This window comes from Pseudonaja textilis, chromosome Z, assembly GCF_049901715.1.
Source record: "Pseudonaja textilis isolate UNSWEBS1 chromosome Z, rPseTex1.2, whole genome shotgun sequence".
NCBI lineage: Eukaryota > Metazoa > Chordata > Lepidosauria > Squamata > Elapidae > Pseudonaja > Pseudonaja textilis.
In genome coordinates, this window is record NC_142008.1 from 105,205,883 (window position 1) to 105,231,328 (window position 25,446).

A 25,446-nucleotide genomic window follows, 5' to 3' on the forward strand; every position below is an offset into this window, starting at 1 on the left:
TTAGCATAGTCAATAAAGCAAAAGTAGATGTTTTTCTGGATCTCCCTAACTTTCTCCATGATCCAGTGTATGTTGGCAATTTGATCTCTAGTTCCTCTGCCTCTTTGAAATCCTACCTGGTAGCTGGAGCGTAGCTTGTAGGATTTTGAGCATAACTTTACTAGCATATGAAATGAGTGCAATGGTGTGGTAGTTTGAACAAACCAAAGTAATAGGTACAAATTACATTCATTCAATACAGAATCAGTTTATAGCATATTGTATTCATGTGATGAACAATAAATTCAGGATACACTTTGAAAATGTATCATTTGCTTCTCTACATTGTCTGATACTATATTAAAACTCTGATTAATTAATACATCAAAAATTGAGTACTATTGAGACTTCCAGTTTGAGTTCCTTCACCGAAAGACCAAAACCACGATCGTGCGTGGTTTTGATCCGTGCTCACCGCTGGAGCACCCCAGCTGGTTTTGGGGCTAAGCCACCCCATAGAGGTGGTGAAGAGAGGGGAGACTGCCAGCAGGGTTGAGGAGAGCCGCATCTCTCCTCCTCGGCTGGCCATTACTCCCTTTCCCGAAGGCGGTTGCAGCGATGGTCAGAAATGGCCACAGAACAACTTGACTGGAAAAGAATGTGTAGGAGGAAGATAAGAAGACAAAGTTTGGGTTGACTGGGTTAAAGCAACAATGTAAGGTACCCTGGAATTTAAACTATAAAAAAATAATATTGTTCCCAAAGAAGATTTTGAAGCGGCGAAGGAGAGAGAGAAGGTAAAGGATTTGTTTTTTTTCTTCCCTTCCCTATACTGACAGCTAAGAGACTTAAACAAGAAATTGAAAAAGAATCCACTTTGACATCAATAGGCATTTAAGCTGAAAATAAAATGTCAAAGGGATAATAAAGATTTCTGGATACTTAAAAGCTTTTAAAAGCAGGAAAGGAGAGAAAAAGAATAAAAGGGCAGGATGTGAAAAAATGGAGGAGACTGCCTGGAACTAAAGGGAATGTACAGTGAGACCTCAACAAGATTCCTAAAAGATACATTTTAACTGAAACTTGGCAACAAAATAATAGAACCCCAGGAAGAGAAAGTAGAAAAAAGAAGCAAGAAGACACAGCTTTGGATTATTTGGATTACTTGGTGATCTTTGGATTTTTGGTTATTGCATTTAAATGACTAAAATCAATCGGGTGGTTGTTTAAACGTGTTTAAAATGGCACCACTTTTAGAAGAACTGAAAATGGAACTTTAAAAGTACAAAGAAGATGCACAAGAAGGGAGAGGTTCTTTTGGCTTCATATTTCAACTCTTAGAAATTGAGATCTGGAACTATGAGAAACAACAAGAAATGCTTGCAGAACAAGAAGACTGGGACAAAGAAGAAGCCATCCTTAATGATCAAGTAATTTTATGTGGGGAGAAAAGGAAAGCGGGGAAAGAGAATTAAAATTTTAAGATTTGAAAAAACAACCAAAAAAGAATAGTTTGAAAAATAAATATAATATTATAAAGCAACAGAAGGGGGATTACAGAAGACAGAATTAGAAGTAGTGAGACAAGGGGGAAAGGGGAGGGAGAAGAAGAGGGGGAAGAAGGAAAGGAAAAGAAATTATAAAGGACAGAAACAAGATATAGAAAAACAGGGAAAGGTATAAGAATTGAAAATATAAGCCTGTTTATAGATAATGGGTGAAAACTTAATTGTAAAAGAAATTCTGCAAAGGTGCATAAGATAGTATTGTTATATTACAAATAGAAATAATTTTAGAAAATATGATTAAAATGATGGATAAAATATTTATCGCAATCTAGTGGAATGTTTGTTAATAAATAAATGAAATAAAGTGAATGAGAGAATTAAATTAGGAAAGGATGGAAACATTTTAATTATTATTAATGATTTATAAAATATAAGTGAAGAAAAATATGGGGGAAAAAAAGAATCAATTATGGAAAGTTTATAAGTGTTCCAAAGGAAGTATGATATTTAATTGAAAAGAAATGCTAAAGATGTTAAGATTTTAATATATATTAATGATAGAATTGAATTGGAATGGAATGAGTGCTTTATTTATATATATACATATATACTTGTTTTCTTAACAAACAAAGCTGAATACCATACATATATACATATACACATATACACATATACACATATACACATATACACATATACACATATACACATATATACATATATACATATATACATATATACATATATACATACACACACACACATATATATTCTTAAGTTTTTGCGGGTACTTACATGTATGGCATTCAGCTTTGTTCGGGTATCTTCCAAGACAGAGAACAAGAAAACGACAAAGCCCTCCTCCCATATATAAAAGGCACTACAGACAAAATCAGCAAGATCCTCCAAAAACACAACATTAAAACAGCATTCTGCACAAACAGAAAAATATCCACCATCCTAAGAAACCCCAAAGACAAAATCGAATTAGAAAACCAAGGAGTATACGAAATCCCCTGCACTGCCTGCCCCACCACATACATTGGACAAACTAACAGAAGAATAAGTGCACGCATCGAAGAACATAAGAACTCAATCAAAAAAGAAGAAACGACCTCTTCCCTGGTCCAACACCTCAAAGCCACAGGACATGAGATTGACTTTAAAAATATCAGAACTATCGCCAAAACCGAACACTTCAACAGCAGAATAATCAGAAAAGCCATAGAGATAGAAAAACGCCCACACAGCATGAATAAACGAGATGACACCTCCCGCCTTCCAGCCATTTGGAAACCCGCCCTCATGAACAGACGAGTACCTAACATGAAGAATGACACCAGTCCCACACCCATGAGAGCCACACAAGATGCCACCACCACACTTCCATGTAGAAAACAGACTCACACCCACTCAGAAGATGAGACATGACCATGGACCAGAGGCCGCACTGCAGCTGCATCACTACCCACTTCAAACCCCTCCGAGCCATACATGAAGCAAACCGACACCCACTATGAAGATGCAGCATGACCACGAACTCGAAGCCAAACAGCAAGATCACAGCTCACCAACTCAAATACCCCAGCAACTAAGACTAACCTGAGCACAACCAAGCCCCCACCTGAGCAGAACATGCCTCCAGCCAATCAGAACACGGCCAGCCCCCAACCAATCAGAACACAGCCAAACCCCCTACCAATGAGAACACACCCCCACCCAATCAGAACACAGCCAAGCCCCCACCCAATCAAGTCACACCCCCACTAGCAGTTAAAAGGAGGAAGCAGCTGCAATCTCCATTACTCTGAGAAGCACAGAGCTGGAGACAGAAGCCTGAAGATGATGAATGAGACTTCATCGAAACGTTGCCTAGATACTTCAAATCTTACGCGGGAGAAAACCCGAACAACCAAAGATCTACTATATAAATACCCGCGAGAACCTCAGAAAAGAAAATATATATATATATATTCATATATATATGAATATAGTGTGTATTTTAAGAATGTACCAAGAAGAATTTGATTGGAAGTTATGTATTATATTGATTATTAAAATTTTAAAGGTATACATTGAAGCCTAAATAAGAGTTGAATGGATAAAATTAAAAGGATAAAATTAAAAGATATAAATGTGTCATACTCCAATTAGTAACTACAGGGGAAAAATTGTTTAATGAGAAACGATAATATGAAATTGAAACAGGACAGACAAAAGTATAAATGTAATGATTTGAATTGAGATGAGATAATCAAAATAAAGTTGAGAGAATTAAGAGGGGAAAAACTATGTAAAAAATATAAAACAGTAATAAGATATGGAATAGAACACAAAAATGAGCATGAAATTAAGTTTGTGTCTGTATGAAGAAGTGATAACCCGGGACCATGCTATTTTCAAAAAAAGATGTTTTATTTGTATTATGTTTTTTTTTGTGAAAACCCAAATAAATTTTTCAAAAAAATAAAGAGAGCTTCAGAGAGCTACATTATATAGATTAATAATTATATAATTAAAAGATATTTGTTAACATTTAAAGATCTTTATTAGGTCTAATTATTTCTTCAAATATATCCAAATAATAGAGACAAAAATTGAGAGAGAGAAATAGAAATAGAAATAGAAATAGAAATATAGATATGTGCATTTTATATTGTGTAACAGACTCCAAGCACAAAATATAGCATGAAATGGTAATGAAATATGGTTTTCAGAACTGCAGAAGCATTTTACTGATGAAATTTAAGATCTTGGAAACACTCTGAAATTTCCAGTGAGCACCTTCATTGCTTCTTTAACATCTCTGTTTCTCAAAGAATATATGAGTGGATTGATAACTGGAGTTACCACTGAATAAATAAGTGACACAAGCTTATCCTTATCTAGGGAATTGACTGAAGAAGGTCTTATGTATGTGTAGATGATTGCAGAAAAGTAAAAACTGATTACAAAGAGATGTGAGGAACATGTGGAGAATGCTTTCTTCTTCCCTTCAGTAGAACGGATCCTGAAGATAGTCCTCAGTATAAAAAAATAGGAAGTTAGGGTCAACCCACAAGTACACATGCCATAAACCACATCTGCAACCTTTGTCATAAACTCATTTATGCTAGTGTCCGAACATGAAAGATGTAATACTGTAGGGATATCACAATAGAAATGATTTATAACATTGGAATCACAAAAAGAAAGCTGCAAGAGAACTCCCGTATTCACAGCAGTATTTATCATTCCAGTAATCCATACAAAGATTGCAATGCCAACACATACTTCTTTCCTCATGATAATAGTGTAATGCAAAGGGTGGCAGATGGCAGCATAGCGATCAAAAGCCATAAATGAGAGAAGGACCAACTCTGACCCCAATGCCCATATAATGAAAAATATCTGTGTGATGCAGCCATGAAATGAAATTATTTTTCTATGGGTCCAGAGACTTTGAAGTAACCTAGGAATGGTAACTGAGACAGACAGTATATTTACTAAGGACAAGTTGAATATGAGGAAGTACATGGGTGAGTGGAGTTTCTTGAACATAGATATGGTAAAAATAAGGAGTAAATTGGCAGTTAGAGCTGCAACATAAATGAAGGCAAACACCCAGAAAAGAAGAATCTGCAGCCCAGGGGAATCAGTGAGACCCAGCAGAATAAACTGTGTGATGGCAGAATTATTTCTTACTTCAGCAACTCTGATTATAGTAACCTAAAAAGACATATTATAGGATTAATTCTTTCCTGAAGTAATCATCACTTGTAATATTAAAGATAATCAATGGTGGATACAAAGACTAAATAAATAAATATCATCAACAACAAAAACCCAGGCATTTTATTCTGAAAACTCATGGTCAATCAAGATGATCAGATTCATCCACTTAGAACTAAAATGCTTTAAAATGCTGTCTGGTTGAATATATACAATGTTAATTTTCTTGATAAAAATCATATATTATTTTTTTCATAAATTATTTCCATTTCAGATAACATACTAAAGACATGGTATAGTTCTCTTTAGAATGTGTTAAATAACCTGTTAACTTAAGGGGAATCAAGATCCAAAGATTTATGTAGTCCTGAAGTTAATAATCTGCCAAAAGTATCTTTTTATCCTTCTACAATTGATCATATGGCTAATGATCTTAGTTTATCAAGAAAACATAATTTACTTAATTGTAAATTACAGTACAAAGTAACAAACATTAAGTAACACATGTGATCTGTGCATTTTTGGCAGTAATTGGAGGTTATTTGAAATGCAAATTGTCATTATGAAACTTTTATTCTGTACTGGGAACATACTTCAGTTTTGAAGGTCTTATTTGATGAATACTTGCTGTGATCCAACACAGAATAGAATCCATCTGGTTTCAGTGTGGATCAAAACAAACCACTAATAATTTCCTAACATTATTCAGAAAATTGAAATCAGAAGAATTCTTCAAAATTGTACTCTTTTGCTAAATAAGATTAAGAGTTTGAATGGGACTACTGAATGGAACTAGATGTTTCCAAAGATAAATAATATTTTTCCCTAAACTGAAATGACAAATATACAGTACAACAAGACAATTTTAGATCTGAACTGAGGTTTTCTTAAGCTTTCTAATTGAATAGATTTTTTGCTCCTTAATATATAGCTATGAACTAAACTTCATTGGCAAGATATTGTGTATTTGTACATTATTATTTTTATATTGTTTAGTTATTTACTGTCAGTAGTATTTAATTGTAAGTACTTAATTACACTTGTTTTTATGTTTGTGTTTAGAGTATTATGAAATCTGGATTGAGTGCTCTTTTTTAAAAGCTAGAATGTCCTCATTACATAATTTATTTTCTTTCTATAGGACTTAATTTATGTTATCCTACCTTAAATTTTGTTTATCAAAATATAGTTTTTATATATTTTTAAGTCTAGGTAACTTTTCACTGATAATGAATTGAAAATCTCTTTATGGCATGTTCTAATTATTTCCACTAATAAGTGTTATGAATAAGATAATAAATTATGTAGTTTTCTTATTAGTGGGTTTAACCATGCACACAATTTAATAAGAATTAAGGAAGTTAAATTGATCATCCACATTCAGTGATTTCAAACTTAAGAAACCACAATTGTTTTAAAATAGCATATTAAAAAGCAAATATTTTGAAAGAAAATATATTTAAAATCTACTGTATTTGGTTTTTTTTTTTTTAAAAAAGGCTGTTATTTACTATATGAAATATGGAAAGTACACACAAAACCAGAAATCATATTTTATGAATGAATGAGAGGGGGGGGGGAGAGGGAGGGAGGAGGAAAAGAAGGAAGGAAGGAAAGAAGAAAGGAAAGAAAAAAAAGGAAGGAAAAACAGGAAAAAAATATTTCTTATGTAGAAAATATGAATAGTCTTATGTATTCCTGTGATGATATAACATTCAGTTTTTAATTAGTTATAGTCATTTCATTTAACAATAGAAGAAAATAAAAACAAAATTATAAACTAATATGCACAATATACTTTTTGGAATAATCTTCTAAAAGAGACTACTTACCACATACTGCAGAAGGAAAATCATTGTACATTTGCCTGTAAGAGTACAATATATATAACAAAGTGATAAAAGCTGATTTTTTCCCCCTTTTCAATGTGAATTGACATATTGGAAAACAGAGAAGGTTGGAGAAATATATGATTCAATTTGAATGAAAAGAATCTAACTATATATTATACTTTCATTACCCTAATCAATACAAAATGTGTAGGAAATGGTAATACAGTAAAGATGATTTTAAAAAATCTCAGAAAGATTCTTTTTTTAAAAAAAAAAAAGATAAATAACAATCTGAAAAAAAAGTGTACTTAACATGAACAGCAAAGGTTAAAATAAATCTATGAAATGAAAGGGAAGTGTACCAAATTTAGATATCTAAATCCCTCCCTTATAGAAGTTCAAAGGAAGGTAAAAAAAAAAGGGGGGGGGATGGAAGAATTGAAACAGTTACCTTCATTCTTATTTCTTTTTTACTTTCTTTTTTTCTGCTAGGCTTTGGTTCTCTGAGTGATGGAAATATATCTTGGTTTGACATCTATAATCAGCAAACCATTGGAGCCAATCACTTTTCATCAGTCTGATGGGAAGGGCTAATTCTAAGATAGGCACCTTATTTACAGTATAATCCAATCTTCTGGTTCTTTCTTCTAACAAATTGATAAGAGGGAGAAGGTCCTTGGAGTAATGAAAAGAAGCATGGTCCTTCCACTTCCAAAGCAACTTTTGTTTACATTTTCATTTAGCTCTATAATTACATTTTGTACATTAACAAAAGTCCAACTTTTACCTTTAGTCTTGTTCAACTAAAATGTATTTGTTAAAAGCTCTTTAAAATGCAGTTTTAGTGGGGAGATTTATAGCACAATGTTGCCTCTTTAATAGATTAAACTGGGATGAATTACCGAGGTTACACTTGCACTAATAGAGTTCTTAATATATGGATTGAAACTCAACTACAGTTTTATATCCAATAGTTTCCTAGAATTTATGAAAATAAATTGTACATAAGGGTTTTGGTTATGAAAAAAATCAATAAATATACAAGACTAAGTTTGCATCTCTCTAAAGATTTTTATAAGATATATGTGTCACTTGTTCAGACAATGGTGTGTGTGTGTGCGCACGCACACACACACACACACATTCCAGAATTTATATTTTATTTGCAATGCATCCTTCCACAAAGTCCTGCTATGTTTCTTCATTGTGAGGGTGGATTTTCTTGGGTGGGACCAATAAATAATAAAAACTATAGAGAAAGAGTAAATATATACAATCCAGCAGGATCACTGTTAGGAATGTTAGTCACCTAACAGTTAGGTTGGCAATATATAAACCAGAATAGTCATTTAATTCTGTTGTATCTTTAAGAGAATGTTGTAATTGTGATTGGCTGAGGTTCCTCCATGGCCATAAGATGGAGCCAGTAACCTGGTTTGTTCTTTTTTGCATTTCCTTTGCTTCCTTTTGACTTTTGCCTGATCAACATTCTGCTTGAATTGCTGTGAGTCTTGTTACTATTCACAAACTCCGTTTACTAAACTTTGTTTATGGTACTGGTAAAGAAAAGGACTTCATTTTTGGATTATCCCTGGACTGATTATTTTGAATACTAACTGCTTTAACCACGTATGATTTGGACTGTTTGTTGGACTTTGTTTACCCATTTACAGGAAGTAAAACTTACATTTTACAATTATACTATTTATATTATTATATTATATTATACTATTATACTACTTACATTATACTATTTACTGTGTGCTGGTTGTGTGTTATTCATCACCACTCTCACTATGTTTCCCTGAGTGCACTCATTCTGCCAACGGGGAATACCTTAACACTGGTTATGGGCCCAGAATCAGATAACCGAGTGTTAGTGTGAATACACAGTACCGTATACAGACAGCTGTGTATTGTTTAATCATGGGTTACTGTCCCGGTAAAGTTGGCACAAGACCCGTCAACAAGTCTATCATTGATAACCCAGTTGGATGGAGCAAACTATGTTTCCTGGTCTATGAAGTGCAGTCTACTTCTGCGTAGGGAAGGGTTATGGGCTGCAGTTCAGGATCCACTGGATGTAAATGCTTGGAATCCAGATGATGAGGATGATGCCAAAAAGTTTGCTGATTTTAAATGGAACAACGAACGAGCTCTTTGTATAATTGGATTAACACTGAGTGACCAGCAGCTAGTCCATATTTGTGGAGAAGAGTCTGCGGCTAGGTGTTGGGAGAATTTGAAGAGGATTTATGTTCGTGACAGTGTAGTGGCACACATACATCTTACACTTAAACTGTTTAGAGCATGTCTTCTGGGTGGAGATATGTTAGCTTATTTGAACTTTATGAAAAGAACTTTTCAAGAGCTACATGAAAAGGAATTGATTTTTTCAGAGCTGCATCAGGTTTACACATTCTTTCCTCATTGGATGAAAGTTATGATGATTATGTATCTTCACTGGAAGTCCTGACCAGAAATGAACTGACATTGACTGACATAACCGGATGATTGTTAGAAGAGGCAAGAAGAAGGCATGGTAGAGACCAACTGAGAGAGAAACAACTATAAGAAGAGGATTTGTTTTCAACTGCCTATACTGTTAGGAAATGTTTTTCTTGTGGGGCTAAGGGACATATAGCTAGATTCTGCAAGAAGTGCAAATGACAGAATACTGGTAATCACCAGAAGGCTAAGAAGAATGTTAATTTAGCTATGTCTAGCAATTCAACTGTAAACCATGATTTGTTGGTAGTTGATAGCGGAGCATCACAGTGCATTACTAGAAATAGAGAGAGGTTTGTAAGGATGTCCATGAGTAAGCAACATGTATTATTGGCAAATGGATGGAAGATGAAAGCATCTGGTGAAGGTACTGCATATTGTTCATGTGTAAATAAACAGTTACCTATCTTATATGTACCTAAATTGAAATTTAATTTGTCATCAATAAGGGCATTAGTTAATATTGGTTATGTAGTAACCTTTAGAGGAGATAACTGTTTAATAGAGAAAGAGGGTAAAAGTGTTACTGCTACTTTAAAAAATGATTTATATGTGTTACATGATGAACAGTTAAAGATGGCTAACTCAGTTTATAACAATGTTAAGCCACATGATGAATGTATACATTTACTGCATAGACGTCTGGGGCACATTAATTTCAAAATGCTGAAACAAACTGTTAAATTGTCAGAGGGAGTAAAATTAAAACCCTGTAGCAAGTACTGACTTCCAGTTTGTCGGCTTCGGTGACAGCAGGGATTCGCCTTCTCTGCAATCCCTGCTGTGCTAGCCGCCTTGGTGCCTCCGATCTGGACGGATTTGAGGCTAAGGCTGCCCTGTTGGGGCAGCTGAAGAAAGGGGGATCCGGACGGGGTGAGGGCATCGCAACCCCCAGCCGGCAATAACCCCTTCTCTCAAGACGGTGCAGCGGTGGTCTTTATGGCCACCATAAAGAAGCCGGCAACTGGATAAAGAATGCGCAGGAGGGAGAAGGAGTTTTTTTAAAAGAAAGTTTTTCTTGGTCGAACTGGGACCTTAAGGACATATTTAACACCTGGGAAAGTAATGACTTGGAAGCTATAATGTTCCCGATTGATGTTTTCAGCTGTGAAGAAAAGTGACGAAAAGGGGAAATCACTCTCCCTCCCTTATGGAATTAACAAATGGACAAGGGAAACCAGCCTTTTGATAGAAGGTAAAACCTAAACTCCTTTGTTATAAGTGGGAAGGGAGAGACCTGGGAAAACAAATCTTTACTCTAAGATTTTGCTGGAGGAGATGCCTTGAAGATAAAGAGAATAGAAATTAATTCTAAGAAAGATTTAAAGCACAGATTGGACGTTTCTGCTTTCCCTAATTTGACTTCACTCCTAGAAGAGAAACTGTAAAAAGAAGAAGCTTGTACTCTGCCTGGACTGTTTGATGACTGTGGGATTTTGGGACTTTTGGGAACTGTTTTAAGTTTGGAAATAATTGATTGGCTTAATAATAATAAGAGGATACAGAAAGAGAAGAAGAAACAGTTCAAAATGGCTCTATCTCTTGATGAATTAAAAAAACAATATTTAAAAATAAAGAAAGAAGGCAAAGATGTTATGGGAGAAGCCCTTTGTTTTCTAGATATGGCGCTTGTCATGTGTCAGCAAATTAAACAACAGCTGGAAGAAGCCGAGGAAGAAGAAGCCATTTTTAATGAACTAAACGGTGTGACTAAGAAAGAAAGGAGAAAGAGAGGAGTGAAAAGGAAGGACTTAAGAAATAAAAAAATGTTTATGAAAGAGAAAAAGAAGATGCAAAAACAACAGAATGCTAGAAAGCAAAAGGAAAGAGGAATGCAACAGAAAGGGGAAATCAAGAAGGCAGAGGTTTGGAGAGGAGGGCGTAAAAAGTTTAGGCAGGCTAAGAAGGAAAGGGAAAAGGGGGAAAAGTTACAAAGGTATAAGACAAGATGGAGAAAAGGAAATTTTTTTTAGGGATAATGGGTAATATATGGGATTTTTTTTTTAAAAAAGGGGGGATTCTGCAAAGTACACATGAGTATTGTAATAGTGGTATTTGTATTATAAGTAGATAATCAGAACTTTTTAAGATCTAATAAAAGACTAAAATATCAAGGTATAACTTTAAAAGGTTTAATAATGAATGATAATAAGTTTTAATAAAATACTAAAGGGAATGTTTAAAATATTAGTTTGAATATAGAGTTTAATGGATTAATGTGTTGATTGTTATGGATTTATTATTGTAGTATTGGTTTCTGAAATAGTAGAATGTACTAAACAGAATCTGATTGGGATTTAGGTGTTATTTTAAATTTTAATTTAGGGGAATGATAGAAAGGCATCATACTCCGATTAGTGATTCCAGGGGAAACTATTCTTTCTTAAATTGGAAATGAGACAGATGTAAATGGAGAAATGGACAAAAGATATAAAAATATTTTTCTTTAAAGCAAGATTAAATATATAAAACAGAATTAAGATGAGGTAAAAGTGGAGAGGAGTTATATAATAGATATAGAATGGTAAATAAGATGGGTAATGGTATATAAGAAGAGCATACAAAAAGAGGTAATCTGGGGCCAAGTTACTTTCTAGAAGAAAGTTTTATGTTTTTATGTCTATGTCTTATGTGTGTGTGTTTAATTAAGAATTAAATAATAAAATCTCAGAGGAAGACTAGATGAGAATAATTATAAACAAGCCAGAGGAAAATATAAAGTTGATGACTGGATAGCAGATAAATCAGAAAGGAAATATGATTGAATAATGATTAAAGAGAAACAATGTGGAATTTGGTAAAGGGAATTTACGTGTTTATATGGAAATGGGATAAATTATAAGTACGTGATATAAAGCAATATGTTACCTGCCTTGTAAGGATCTACAATGGAAAGAGGTTTTATGTTTTTAATGTTTAATGATGTTTTGTTTTGTTTGTTTGTTTGTAAAATCAATAAAACTTGTTTAAAAAAAAAACCCTGTAGCAAGTACTTAGACTGTAATGCCTGTAATCAGGAGAAAAGCAAGGTTACTCCTGCAAACAGACTGAATGGGTTTAAGACCAAAGAACCTTTAGCGGTTGTTTCTGATGACATAATTGGTCCTAAGACACCTAGTTTGGGAGGTGCCTGCTATGTTTTGAGTATAAAGAACCATTACTCATGGTATGGTTTTTGCTATCTAATGAAAAACAAAACAGAAACATTCCAACATTTCTTTAACTGGCTAAGATTTGCTGAAAGGAAAATGAGACATAGGGTAATTACCTTATTCACAGATAACGGGACTGAGTTTATTAACACTAGATTCCAAATGATATTGAAATTGGCTGGTGTCGAGCATATGCATTCTGCCCCTTACAGGCCACAACATAACTTGTTTATAGAATGAAGGGGGCAAACATTACAAGCCATGGCTTGCACTATGTTATCTGATTCAGATTTACCTGAAACACTGTAGGATGAAGCTATAATGTGTACCAACCATGTTTTAAATAATGTGGTGAACACAACAACTGGTGAATTGCCATTCACTTGTTGGCATGGCAGAAAACCAAATTTAAGTTATCTACATACATCTGGAGCTCCAGCATGGGTGCATATTCCCTCATAGTAAGAGTGAAACGGCAACATAGAGCTAGGAAATTATTTTTTGTAGCTTACAAGGCCAACCATAGATCATTCAGATTCTGGGCTCCAGGCACAGCTAATGTTTACTGTAGTGCTAGTGCTAATTTTCTTGAGCACACTGGGTGGCATAAGCTAGAACAGGAACAACAATGATGTTGTTATTGACACCCAAGTAGTCCCTAACAATGAAATAGTTAAACCATCAATAGCCATTAAAAAGGAAAAACAGACACAGAAGGAGGTAGAAGAACAGGAGCAGGTGGAACATGAGAGTCCACCAATAAGCCCTGAGTTGGCTAGATGTTCAACCCGTGTAACATGACCATCAGATAGATATTAGGCTAGTACAGCATGCCAAGTAAATATAGTTCCTACTAACTATAATGAACTGAAACTGTTAAGGTTCAGGCTGCTTGGAAGGAAGCAATGGATAAGGAACTGAAATCCTTACAAAGGTTGGAGGCTGATGAAAATGTCAGGTTACCACCAGGTAAGCATGCCATAGGGTGTAAGTGGATTTATAAAATTAAGACAAGTATGGATGGGACTGTTACCCATAAAGCCAGGTTAGTAGCACAAGGGTTCGATCAGTCAGCCAATGACTACGATGAGGTGTTTGCACCTAGTCTGAAGGCTACCACATTACGAGCAGCATTAGTGTGGGCAGCTAAGAAGAAATACACAATAAACCATTCAGATGTTGAGCCTGCATATCTACACACACCATTGCAACATACTATATATTTAAAGAAGCCTTTGGGGATAAAAACTGATAACAAAATTGATTGCTGGAGATTAAAAAAGAGTCTTTATGGCTTGAAGCAATCAGGCTATGAATGGAACCAGTGCATAGTGAAGGAATTAACAAAGATAGGTTTTGTAGCTGGCATGGCTGATCCATGTTTATTAAAAAAGGAAAGTGATGGTGTAATTTCATTGTTGCTATTGTTCACTGATGACATAGCATTAATCACAAAAGCTGAGCAAGAAGCTACTGGGATTATTTCACTATTGGAGAAGAAATTTAAAATCAAATATTTAGGTGAGATTAAACAGTATCTTGGTTTGAAAATAGAAAAAACTAAGGGAGGCTACAAAATCTCACAGGCAGATAAAATTAATCAGTTACTGAAAAACTTTAAAATGGAACTCTGTAAACCGGCTAAGACACCAATGAGCCAGGAGTTTAGCCACAGTGATGTGCAAAGTCCTGTTTTTGATAAAAACATTTTTAATCATTAATTGGTAGTTTATCCTAACTTTAGTAATTGGTCTAGGCCAGACATAGCATATAGTGTCAACCAATTAGCCAGGTTTAATGCTGAGACTACTGAAAGGCACTGGCAAGCTGCTAAGCGTGTGTTGAGATATCTTAAACAAACAATGCATTATGCATTATATTTGGGGCCTAAGGATGAACTAAGTTTAGCTGCATATGCCGATGCAAGTTTCCTTACAGATGTACCTACACATAAATCAATGTCAGGTACTGTAGTGTTATTAGGAAAGGTGTTAATTGGATGGCGGTCTATTCGACAAAAACATCTAAGAATATCAACAATGGAAGCTGAATTCTCATGTTTGTCTCTATTATGTACGGGCGTAGTATGTTATAAACAACTAATGATAGACATGGGAAGTAATGTAAAGGAACCTATTGTTGTATATGAAGACAACCAATCAGCAATTCAGATGGCTTCCAATTTTGCCATAAAGACAAGATCAAAACACACCGATCTATGATATCTGATTGTGAGACTATGTGTTCAAAGTAAAATGATTAAACTGCATGTCAGAGAATAACATTGCAGATCATTTTATGAAATCCCAAGGTACTGTAAAACATGAGGGTTGCTGTGAGGAACATGAACTTAAACAGTAAGGTTTTATATATTGTCCTACCCAAAGGGGAGAATCTTAGGAATGATAGTCATCTAACAGTTGGGTTGGCAATATATAAACCTGGATAGTTGTTTAATACTGTTGTAGAATGTTGTAATGGTGATTGACTGAGGTTCCTCCAATGGCCATAAGATGGAGCCAAAAACCTGGTTTGTTCTTTTTTGCATTTCCTTTGCTTTCCTTTTGCCTTTTGCCTGATCATCATTCTGCTTGAATTGCTGTGAGTCTTGCAACTATTTGCAAACTCTGTTTACTGAACTTTGTTATGATACTGGTAGAGAAAAGGACTTTATTTTTGGATTATCCCTGGACTGATTATTTTAAATACTAACTGCTTTAACCATGTATGATTTGGACTTTAACAGCGTATTATTTGTTTGTTGGACTTTGTTTACCTGTTTACAGGAAGTAAAACTTACATTTTACTATCCAGTGTATCTGTGTGCTGGTTGTGTGTTAACTATGCTAACTATGTCCATTGTCTGGAGTTCAATCCAATTTTTACAGAAAGACATCCAAATGAAGAGACTGCACAGTCCTGAGTTACATGAAGGATGGAAGAAGAGGTTAAGTTGGATGGAAGAAGAGGTTAAGTTAGCCATACCCTAGAATTTTTCAGGATATATGTAGTTAGTAAGAGAAAGTAACATTTATTAATTATTAATTAAAAATAGCATGTATGGTTTTTAGCATTGCATATGTTTGCATACCATATCTTCTCTTGGTCTTTAAAGTTTCTCCAAGATTGATTTTAAGGGCCATTGTGACAATGTGTCAATATTTATTTTTATTGATTGATTAAATTTATATGCCACTTGTCACACTGTGTTGGGTGACTCGGGACAACTTATAATAAAAATATTTAAAACATCTTTTAAGAAAATAAAAATAAAAATTTAATAAACAAAGTTAAAAAGAAATGCAAGGACTGTACAGGAGTGGATGCTTGTTTCTCACTCAGTCAATCACACCCAGCATTGCACAACTCCATCAGGGCTTCCATCCAACCAGCAGAGCCAAGTTTTAAGGGTGGAGGCAGGTTTTAACCCTGGAACCATGATGTAGAAGACAGTTCTAAGTGATACCCAATACCTGGAATTGGACCCAGAAGCAGCTGGTCACCAATGCAGCTCATGTAACAGTGTGTTACATGTGCCATTCTAGGGGCCTCCCAGCTGTCACAACTTTAGCTTGCAAATATTCTCCAAAGATAACCTCATGTAGAGTACACTATAGTAATTCAACCAGGAGATGACTAGCACATAAGTGACTGAGCACAGAGTCTCATGATGCAGGAGCGGGCATTACTGGTGAAAACTCTTCCTCTCTGATGCTTCAAAGTCCAGTTTTCACATTTACAAAGTATCACAGGAAAAATGTTTGGCTGTGCAGTTCTTTTGTACACATCTTTATAGGTATAGAGACAACATGGCTTCTTAATATTTCATCCAAGACCTTCACTACTCATTTACAAATAGCAGTTGGCAACATATTTATTCATCCCTCTGGTCTTTTATCACCAATAGTCAAGCCTAAAAGTATGTTCAGAATAGTGATATAAATATAGCACAGGTCATAGGTATTTCTTCTTCCAATTTCAAAAACAATGACTATATTCCTTTAATATAATTTAGCATCAATTTGAATACAATAGATCTTCAAACAGATAGAATCAGAATTTCACACTTATTCACCTCTCCTTTGCCCATTTACAAATACCTGCTATTATTTTATATATTTCACATAGAAGACTTTTGATCAAACTGGCCAATTACCAATTAATGGCAGATATGCTAACATTCCCTATAAAGTGTGTGTGTGTGTGTGTGTGTGTGTGTGTGTGTGTGTGTGTGTATACTACTGTCAAATTTGTAACAATAAATATGGCTCCTAGTTGTCTCCTAGTATGCTTCTTTCCCAGTACTATTTTTTAAGGCTTCCCCGTAATGGTCATTTTTGTTTTATATTTCTTGTTTTATATTTCTTATAGCATTGTATTTTATTCCAATTGTGCTTTTTCATAAAGGCAACTGGACTTTCTTGGTTTTTTTCCCCTTTCCTTTCACTTCTGTTCCAAGAAGCTTCTTCAGTTCTTCAGAACTTCTTGGATGAAAACAAAAAATTTTCAGAGACAAAAATCAAGAAAATTCAGTTCCTTTTGGAAAAAGCACATGGGGACACACATGACCTAGATGATTGAGAATCTCCATAGATATTATATTGCTGACACCGGTCAGCTGAGGAAGAAAAAAGGGCTTTGGAAGAATATTTGAAGGACAGTGAAGGAGATGCATTGAAACCAGAATATTATGAAGGCTTACAGAGTACTGGAGTGACCAAACTGACTTACAAGGACAAATAAAGAATAGAAAATAAATCATCAAAGTTTTATTGGCCAGTTCATAAAAAAATAGCAAGTAAAGCAAATAACAAGAGCTGTCAATGACTAATAGCAGGAAAGCTGAAGAAAAAGACAGTGGGGCTAATTCTGACTGCATAAGGCAAAGCATTAAGAGAAAATACATAAAAAACCAGAATTGAAAAGATAGCAATAGATACCAAATATTGCCTCTGCAAAGAAGCTGAAGAAATAGTAGCTGCAAAAATATCATACAAACTGATTATGGACAAGGTAATAACAATGATGCATTGAAATATCTGCAAGATATTTTTATGTAGGCAAGAATTGGTAGGACTAGTAAATGGACAAAGTAATAAAAAAAAAATACAGAAACTAAAGTGCTCTGAGAATTCAAACAGATCATCACCTTTCATATAATACAAGATTTAACAATTTTGATAATAAAGAAAAATGTCTGGATAATGGACATTTCAGTCCCTGGGAAACAGAAGAAGAACAAAGAGGAAGCAAAAGGGGAGAAAATCACAATATATAAAGACAGAAATAAAATGACTGTGGCAAAAGAAAGTACAGATAGCACCAATAATAACAGACACATGAGACAACGCTAAAACTCTTGGAACAGTACTTAAAATCTATCAGAATTGATAGTACCATCCTTTGCAAAAGGAAGTGTTACTTCAAACAGCTTAAAAATACATGAAAATGTCTTTAATATATCAAAAATAATATCTGTCTATCACAGGTTATTGAGAAGGATAGTTAGATAATAATACAAAATTCAGTCTAAAGACTTTGGTAATGAACTATAATAAAAATGTGTACTGTAGAAAATAAATGAATGTTAGAGTAAATTGCATCCCAAAATAATTTTTAAAATATAGATACATTATTTAATATAAATAAATATTAAATATACATAAATATATTATATGTTATGATAACATGTCTACTATCAATAACATAATTAACTTCAGAATCCTGATTATAAAAATGCAGTTGTTTTTAAATTAAATTAATAATTTTTGAGGGATGGAGGTAGAAGGGAAATTGAAAGAATAAAGTATATGAGAAAATTGATGAATTCAAAAATAAAATATATGTAACATTTTAAGGAAATCCTTATCAATAGTGATACAATAAATATTCAATATTCTACTGATTTTCAAAATACAGTCATCCCTCCCAGTTCTGCAAACTACAAAAAAACTTAATTACTTCAAAAATATTTTAAGTGTTATTTTTATTAAATAAAGACAACAAAAATATATTAAGAATTGTAACAGCAATTACAAAAAAAACCTCATCATGTCTATTCATTCTATGGTGTCACTTCAGTATAATCCTAAACACTTCAGTTCAAAGTACAAAGGATAAAAAACATTATCTGCTATGACAAGAAAACTGATTGCTCTTTTAGATGAAGAAGGCTTTCCATACAGAACTTTATAACATGAAAATATGATGTTTCATTCAGTATACACAGCAAAACATTGGATGTCATATAATAATAAAAACAGCATAAATAACATGATAAAATATAAAATATAAATAACAGTTGAAGAGCCAAATCAACCAAACTTTTGAATGTATGATGATTTTCTCACAAATCAAGTACTTTTAATTTCAGGGAGCCTTGGTGTTCTCTGAGATTGGCTGTTTTCTTCCAGATGTTTCATTACCCAAATTAGATGACATCATCAGCACTAGCATTGATTATGTTACCTAGTTTGGGTAATGAGATGTTTGCAAGAAAACAACCAAACTTGGAGAGCACCAAGAATCCCCTCATTTCAATCATGAGCTACAAATATCTCTTTTATTGGTGGTTTAACTTCTCTCCCAATTTTACAATATAAAATCCTTTAAAAAAAAAGATTTTCCAAATCAGAAATCTTCAAGATGTACTATGAATGTAGCTTCATGTATTTGCAGAATGTTTTAAAGGAATTTTTCATCAAACAAATACTTTTTCATGTAGCTTAAGATGATAGAAACCATCATGACATCATTGTATTTCTGGGTTGTCTGGAAAAAACGGCTTGAGCAGTATTTTTGAAAATAAAAAATAAGATAATGTATCAATGTAAAAATCATGAAAATAAAATGTTTGAAACCCAATTTTGTTACCATATATGATAAGTATGTTTGTATTTTTATACCAACAGAAAGACTCTTAAGAACAATATGTAATATATAAAGAAACATTGTTTAATGCTCACTGGAATTGTAGGAATATTTTACTGATTAAATTTAAGCTCTTGGAAGAACCCTGAAACTGTTAGTGAACATTTTCATTGTTTCTTTAACATCTTTGTTTCTCAAAGAATATATGAGTGGATTGATAACTGGAGTTACTACTGAATAAATAAGAAACACAAGCTTGTCCTTATCTACGAAATAGACAGAAGAGGGTCTCATGTAGGTGTAGATGATTGCAGAATAATAAAAACTGATTACAAAGAGATGTGAGGAACATGTGGAGAATGCTTTCTTCTTCCCTTCAGTAAAACGGATCCTGAAGATAGTCTCAGTATAAAAAAATAGGAAGTTAGGGTCAACCCACAAGTACACATGCCATAAACCACATCTGCAACCTTTGTCATAAATTCATTTATGCTAGTGTCCAAACATGAAAGATGTAATACTGTAGGAATATCACAATAGAAATGATTTATAACATTGGAATCACAAAAAGAAAGCTGCAGGAGAACTCCCGTATTCACAGCAGTATTTATCATTCCAGTAATCCATACAAAGATTGCAATGCCAACACATACTTCTTTCCTCATGATAATGGTGTAATGCAAAGGATGACAAATGGCAGCATAATGATCAAAAGCCATAAATGAGAGAAAGACCAACTCTGTCCCCAATGCCCATATAATGAAAAATATCTGTGTGATGCAGCCATGAAATGAAATTATTTTTCTATGGGTCCAGAGACTTTGAAGTAATCTAGGAATTTTAACTGAAACAGAGACTATATTCAGTAAGGACAAATTGAATATAAGGAAGTACCTGGGTGTGTGGAATTTCTTGAAAGAAGATATGATAAAGATAAGGAGGATGTTGGCTGTTAGAGCTGCAACATAGATGAAAGCAAACACCCAGAAGAGAAGTATCTGCAGTTTAGGGGAATCGGTAAGGCTCAGTAGGATAATCTCTGTAATGGCAGAATGGTTTTTTATTTCAGCAACTCTGATTGCAGTGACATGGAAAGATACATTATATTATTTTTTTACTGATGTAAACATCTCACACTTTTAATATTAAAGGTAATTAAAGTTTGATGAAAGACCCAATTTGATGTTGTAAAAATGCACTGGGCTGAAAATTGGAGGTTCTTAAGGTCTTGCTTTAGGCACAAAGAGGGAGAGGCAATACCTCTTGCTTCCTGTTCAGAGGTTAAATATCCTAAATCAAATTTAGAAAAAAAAAGTTGCAGAGTTATTCTCTTTAATAGAATATATCTAACTGTATACTATATTTCTATTAGAAAATATGACAATTTGTGAGAGAATATAGTACAGTGAGGATCATTAATTCAAAAATTCCAAAAGTATTAGAATCAGAGCATTTTAGGAAAAACTGTAGATAAAGTTTTGGGAGAAAATAAGGTTAATAAAAGCATCAACATAAATATCAGCCAAGATTATATCTGTTGCTGAAGATATTTACCTTCATTCTTATTTCTTTTTTGTTCTTACTGGACTTTGGTTTTCTGTCTAATGGAACAGAAATTAAGCTTTGGCATCTATCAATTGCAAAACATTGGAGCTAATTACTTTTCTTTTTAAAAAGAGAAGTTTTATTGGTTTTTAAAAACAAACATAAACAAACAAAACATAAAAACATCAAGCCATCTTCCATATGTATACATATAGTGTGCCGGTTGGTTTACAAATTGTTTTGTGCTTCCATTTCGTAGTCTTCAATTACAATTACATTGCATATAATCTCATATTTTCAGTCAAAAATTAAATACCTTAGTATCATTATTAATCAATCATTTGACTATACTTTTATTCATTCATGTTTTACAAGATAATCATAATTTACTTAGTTTGATTTATAACAGTTCATATTATCATCCCAAATCTATCCTAAAATCATTTTGTAGATATAATAAGAAAGAAGTACATCTTTATATATTTATTATTTTCTAAAAGTCTACATATTTCATTACTGTATTTTATTGTCTAACCATTGATAGAATAGATCCCAAATTTTATAAAATTGTTTATCATCTTGTTCTCTAATTTCAAATGTCAATCTACTTATTTCAGCACATTCCAATATTTTTTTTAGTGATTTCCTCCTGTGATGGTGTTTTCTCATTTTTTCAGTTTTTGGCAAATACAATCCTAGCCTCTGTTAATACATTTACAATCAGATATTTCAAGTCTTTACTATATATTTCAGGTAAAATTCCCAATAAAAATATCTCTGGTTTCAAGTCTATATGTTTTTTTGTCATTTTTTCAAACCACATGTGGATTTTAGTCCAGTATTTTTTAGCAACTGCACAAGTCCACCACATATGGTAATATCAGCCAGGTGTCTGATGATATTTCCAACATTTTTCGCATTTATTCTTGAACATTCTTGCTATTCTTGTCAGGGGAATATGTAAAACATCTTATACAAATTTTCTTTATAGGCTGTTGACATTGTCATTTTCTAATTTTGAGACCACAATTTTTGCCATTTCTCTAAATCAATCCCATATCCAACAGTTTTCCCCCAAGCAATCATCATTTCTTTAACTTGTTCTTCTTCTAATTTAATTTCTAATAAATATCCATGCAATTTTTTAATCACCTTTTCATCAATACCTGTCAAAATCTTATCTAAATCAGTCAATTTATCATAAAAACCTTCCATTTTAGAAATCTTTATCATACCTTGAATGTATTTGCACATATGAAAACCAATTCATCTTTATACCTTGTTCCTCTAGTTTTTGTATAGATTTGAGTTCACCCTTTTCATTCAATATTTCACCATATCTAACTGTTTGTTCCTTTTTGTATATTATAGGATAAGAAAATGCTTCAATAGTCGATAGCCAGACTGGAATTTTCAAATAACATTGTCTTTTAATCTTCTCCCAGTTTAACCACAAAGACTCCCGTATATAATGTCTTCTAAAATACCCCTGTGTTTTAGTTCCTTTATACCATAAAAAGCATGCCACCCCAACAACAAATCATGTCCTTCTAATGTCAACAATCTAGTATTTCCTAGTGTTATCCATTCCTTAACCCACATCAGATTTGTAGCTTGATAATACTGTTGGATCGGGTAGATCGGTCCCAATGAGAGACTCAAGACCAGTGTACTTCAAAGCTCTTATTTTATTGTATAGTTCTGTTCAGCATCTTGGAGCCGCGGCAGCCCTTCATATAGGGACTGCTCGCGGCTCGCCGGCCAATGACAGGGCTTTGAATCTCCTGCAATAGTCTTGGCCAATCGCGGTTGATCCTTAGAAAGCCAATCATGGCAGTTCAGTAGACCAATTGGGAAGCGGCCCATGTGGACCAATCAGATTTCATCTTTTGGAGTATGTTAATATAGAACAAATACAACTCCCAATTAGGCAGACGAAATCCTCCTCTAATTCTAGCATCTTGCAAAAGTTTTAACTTTATTCTCGCTTTCTTACCTTGCCATATATATTTCACCACAATTTTCTTTAAATCTTCAAAGTAATCTTTTCCAAGTCTAATTGGAATTGTTTGAAACAAATATAAAATTCTGGGTAATATATTCATCTTGATTGTTGAAATTCTCCCTATTAGTGACAGTTGTAAATTTTCCCATTTTGTCAGATCTAGCTCTATCTACTGTTTAAGTTTGATATAATTATTCTCTTTTAGTGTACTATATCTTGCTGTCAAATATATCCCCAAGTACTTGATCTTATTCGTCACCTGAATTTTCAATAGGACTGCCAGTTTTTCCTTTTGTCTTAATAGCATATTCTTTGTCAAGATCTTTGTCTTATCCTTATTTATTTTCAAACCAGCCACGTTTCCATATGTCTGTATTTTTTCTATCAATTTTGGTGCTGTTTCTAGAGGGTCTTCTAAGATGAAAACCAGATCATCTGCAAATGCTTGCAGTTTAAATTCTTCCTTTTTGATTTTCATTCCTTTTATATTCTTTTCATCTCTAATATTTCTGTTTAGCACTTCCAAAGTTAACACAAACAAAGGTGATAGTGGGCACCTTCGTCTTGTTCCTTTTCTTATATCAATAGTCTGTCAGTTCTCCCTCTATCATTACCTTTCCCGTTTGCTTATAGTTTATAGATTCTATTGCTTGAATAAATTTTCTAGCAAAGCCCATCTGTTCCAACAGTAATAAAATGAATCGCCAATTCACATTATCAAAGGCCTTCTGTGCATCTAGAAATATCAGAGCCATTTGTTTTTCAGGATGTGCCTCGTAGTATTCCAAAGTGTCCAAAATTACTCTCATATTATCTTTGATTTGTCTCTTTGGCAGAAATCCATTTTGATCAGGATGTGTGAGAGGGCAGGAGGGAGCTGGAGTGACAAAGGGCTGGGGAAAAGCTAAACCGTCCTTTCTATTGCTCTGGTAAGGGCCGACTATTTCCAGGGGCTGGTTGGAAAGGCCTAATTTTTGTATGAACCTTAAGTCGTGGGGGGGGGGAGTTGAATGGTGAAGGCACTCTGCACATGATCCGAGGCAATCCTGCCACAGCTCACAGATGGCACTGCTAACAGTTGGGGAGAGTCTGAGAACTTCAGCGACACCTCCTTTTCTCTCTCTCTCTCTGAGCGCCTGAAAAAGTACCCATCATTAACCAATTAACCAACACCAGCCTCGCAATCCCTTATTTTGGCATAATTTGAGATGAGAGAGGAGCCGTAAAACCAGGGACTTGGCAACGAGGTGCAGGTTCTTTTTTTGTTTTTGATTTAGTTTAATCACGAGACATTTCTGGACTTCATCGGATGTCCGAGGTGTTGAAAAGAACTTTTGAAAAACTTGCAGGTCTAACTTTGAGAAGCAATGAGTTCGGTTCTCTCAAATGGCGGAGGTTAGGGACAGTTTTGGAGACCTCCCCTCTCCTTTAGCTGAGCATGACATGGGCGATTTTAGGCCAAAAGCTGCCCCGGAGAGATTGATCTGAGAATGGCAGGAAAGCAAAACAAGAACACATTTGGGCTAAGGCCTTTTCTCCCATTCCCTCCGTCGCAATCTCACAATTTTTATCCAGACACAGATATGCGTGTGCTTTCTCTCTTGCCCCACTGGTAAATTCAAAGACAACTAATGAGTGCTCCCCTCACCACAAAGCCATTTTTATCGGCTGATGGAAGCTCTACTGGCCGATAGAAGTGGCTGGTGACTCTGCCTTTGGGGAGCTTCCATCAGCCAATAAAAATGGCCTCATGGTGAGGGGAGTGCACACAAGTGCTCACCCCAAGGCTGCTTCTACCAGCTGATAGAAGCAGCTGGTGACTCTGCCTTTGGGGAGCTTCAATTGGTTGATAGAAATGGCCTCATGGTGAAAGGAGTGCATATGGGCATTCACCCCGAGGTCGCTTCTACCGGCCGATAGAAGCAGCTGGTGACTCTGCCTTCAGGGAGCTTCAGCTGATGTTCTATTGGTCAGGGTATTCTAGCCTAGGCTACCTGCATGGTGCTCCTAAAGGCAAGTTTTCTCCCCCCTTCCCTTCCTCCCATTTCTCTTTACCTCATGTAGTTCTAATGAATGATGTGAGAAATGGTGGGGAAATGCATGGTTTAAATAGGCCTAAATTTTTGGAGCGGGGCTTAATTTCACCTCATGCCTAGAATCATGCCGGGCCTTCCTATTGGTGGAGGCCTCTCCTAGCTATTCTCTGGAATTTTGCATTCAATTGGGTGTATCTTTCTTTTTCTCCCTTGCCTTTCGCCTTCCCTTCTTTCCTCAGCTATTTGTAAAGCTTTCCCAGACAGCCATTTTGCTTTCTTGCCTTTCTTTTTCTTTGGGAT

The 25,446-nt window shown here is 34.4% G+C and overlaps 2 protein-coding genes across 2 annotated transcripts; both read right to left on the reverse strand.

The window, feature by feature from the left end:
* Positions 1–4,232: 4,232 nt before the first annotated feature.
* On the reverse strand, positions 4,233–7,487 carry LOC113451063 (olfactory receptor 13A1-like). Its single transcript, XM_026722430.1, has 2 exons — positions 7,482–7,487; positions 4,233–5,195 (listed from the first exon to the last, which is right to left on the reverse strand). The coding sequence occupies exons 1-2, from the start codon at positions 7,485–7,487 to the stop codon at positions 4,233–4,235; spliced, it is 969 nt and encodes a 322-aa protein (XP_026578215.1).
* Positions 7,488–19,686: 12,199 nt separating this feature from the next.
* On the reverse strand, positions 19,687–21,120 carry LOC113451064 (olfactory receptor 13A1-like). Its single transcript, XM_087915956.1, is given in 3 exon segments — positions 19,687–19,964; positions 19,967–20,471; positions 21,115–21,120. Coding segments are annotated over 3 exon segments (789 nt in total).
* Between the last annotated feature and the right edge of the window lie 4,326 nt (positions 21,121–25,446).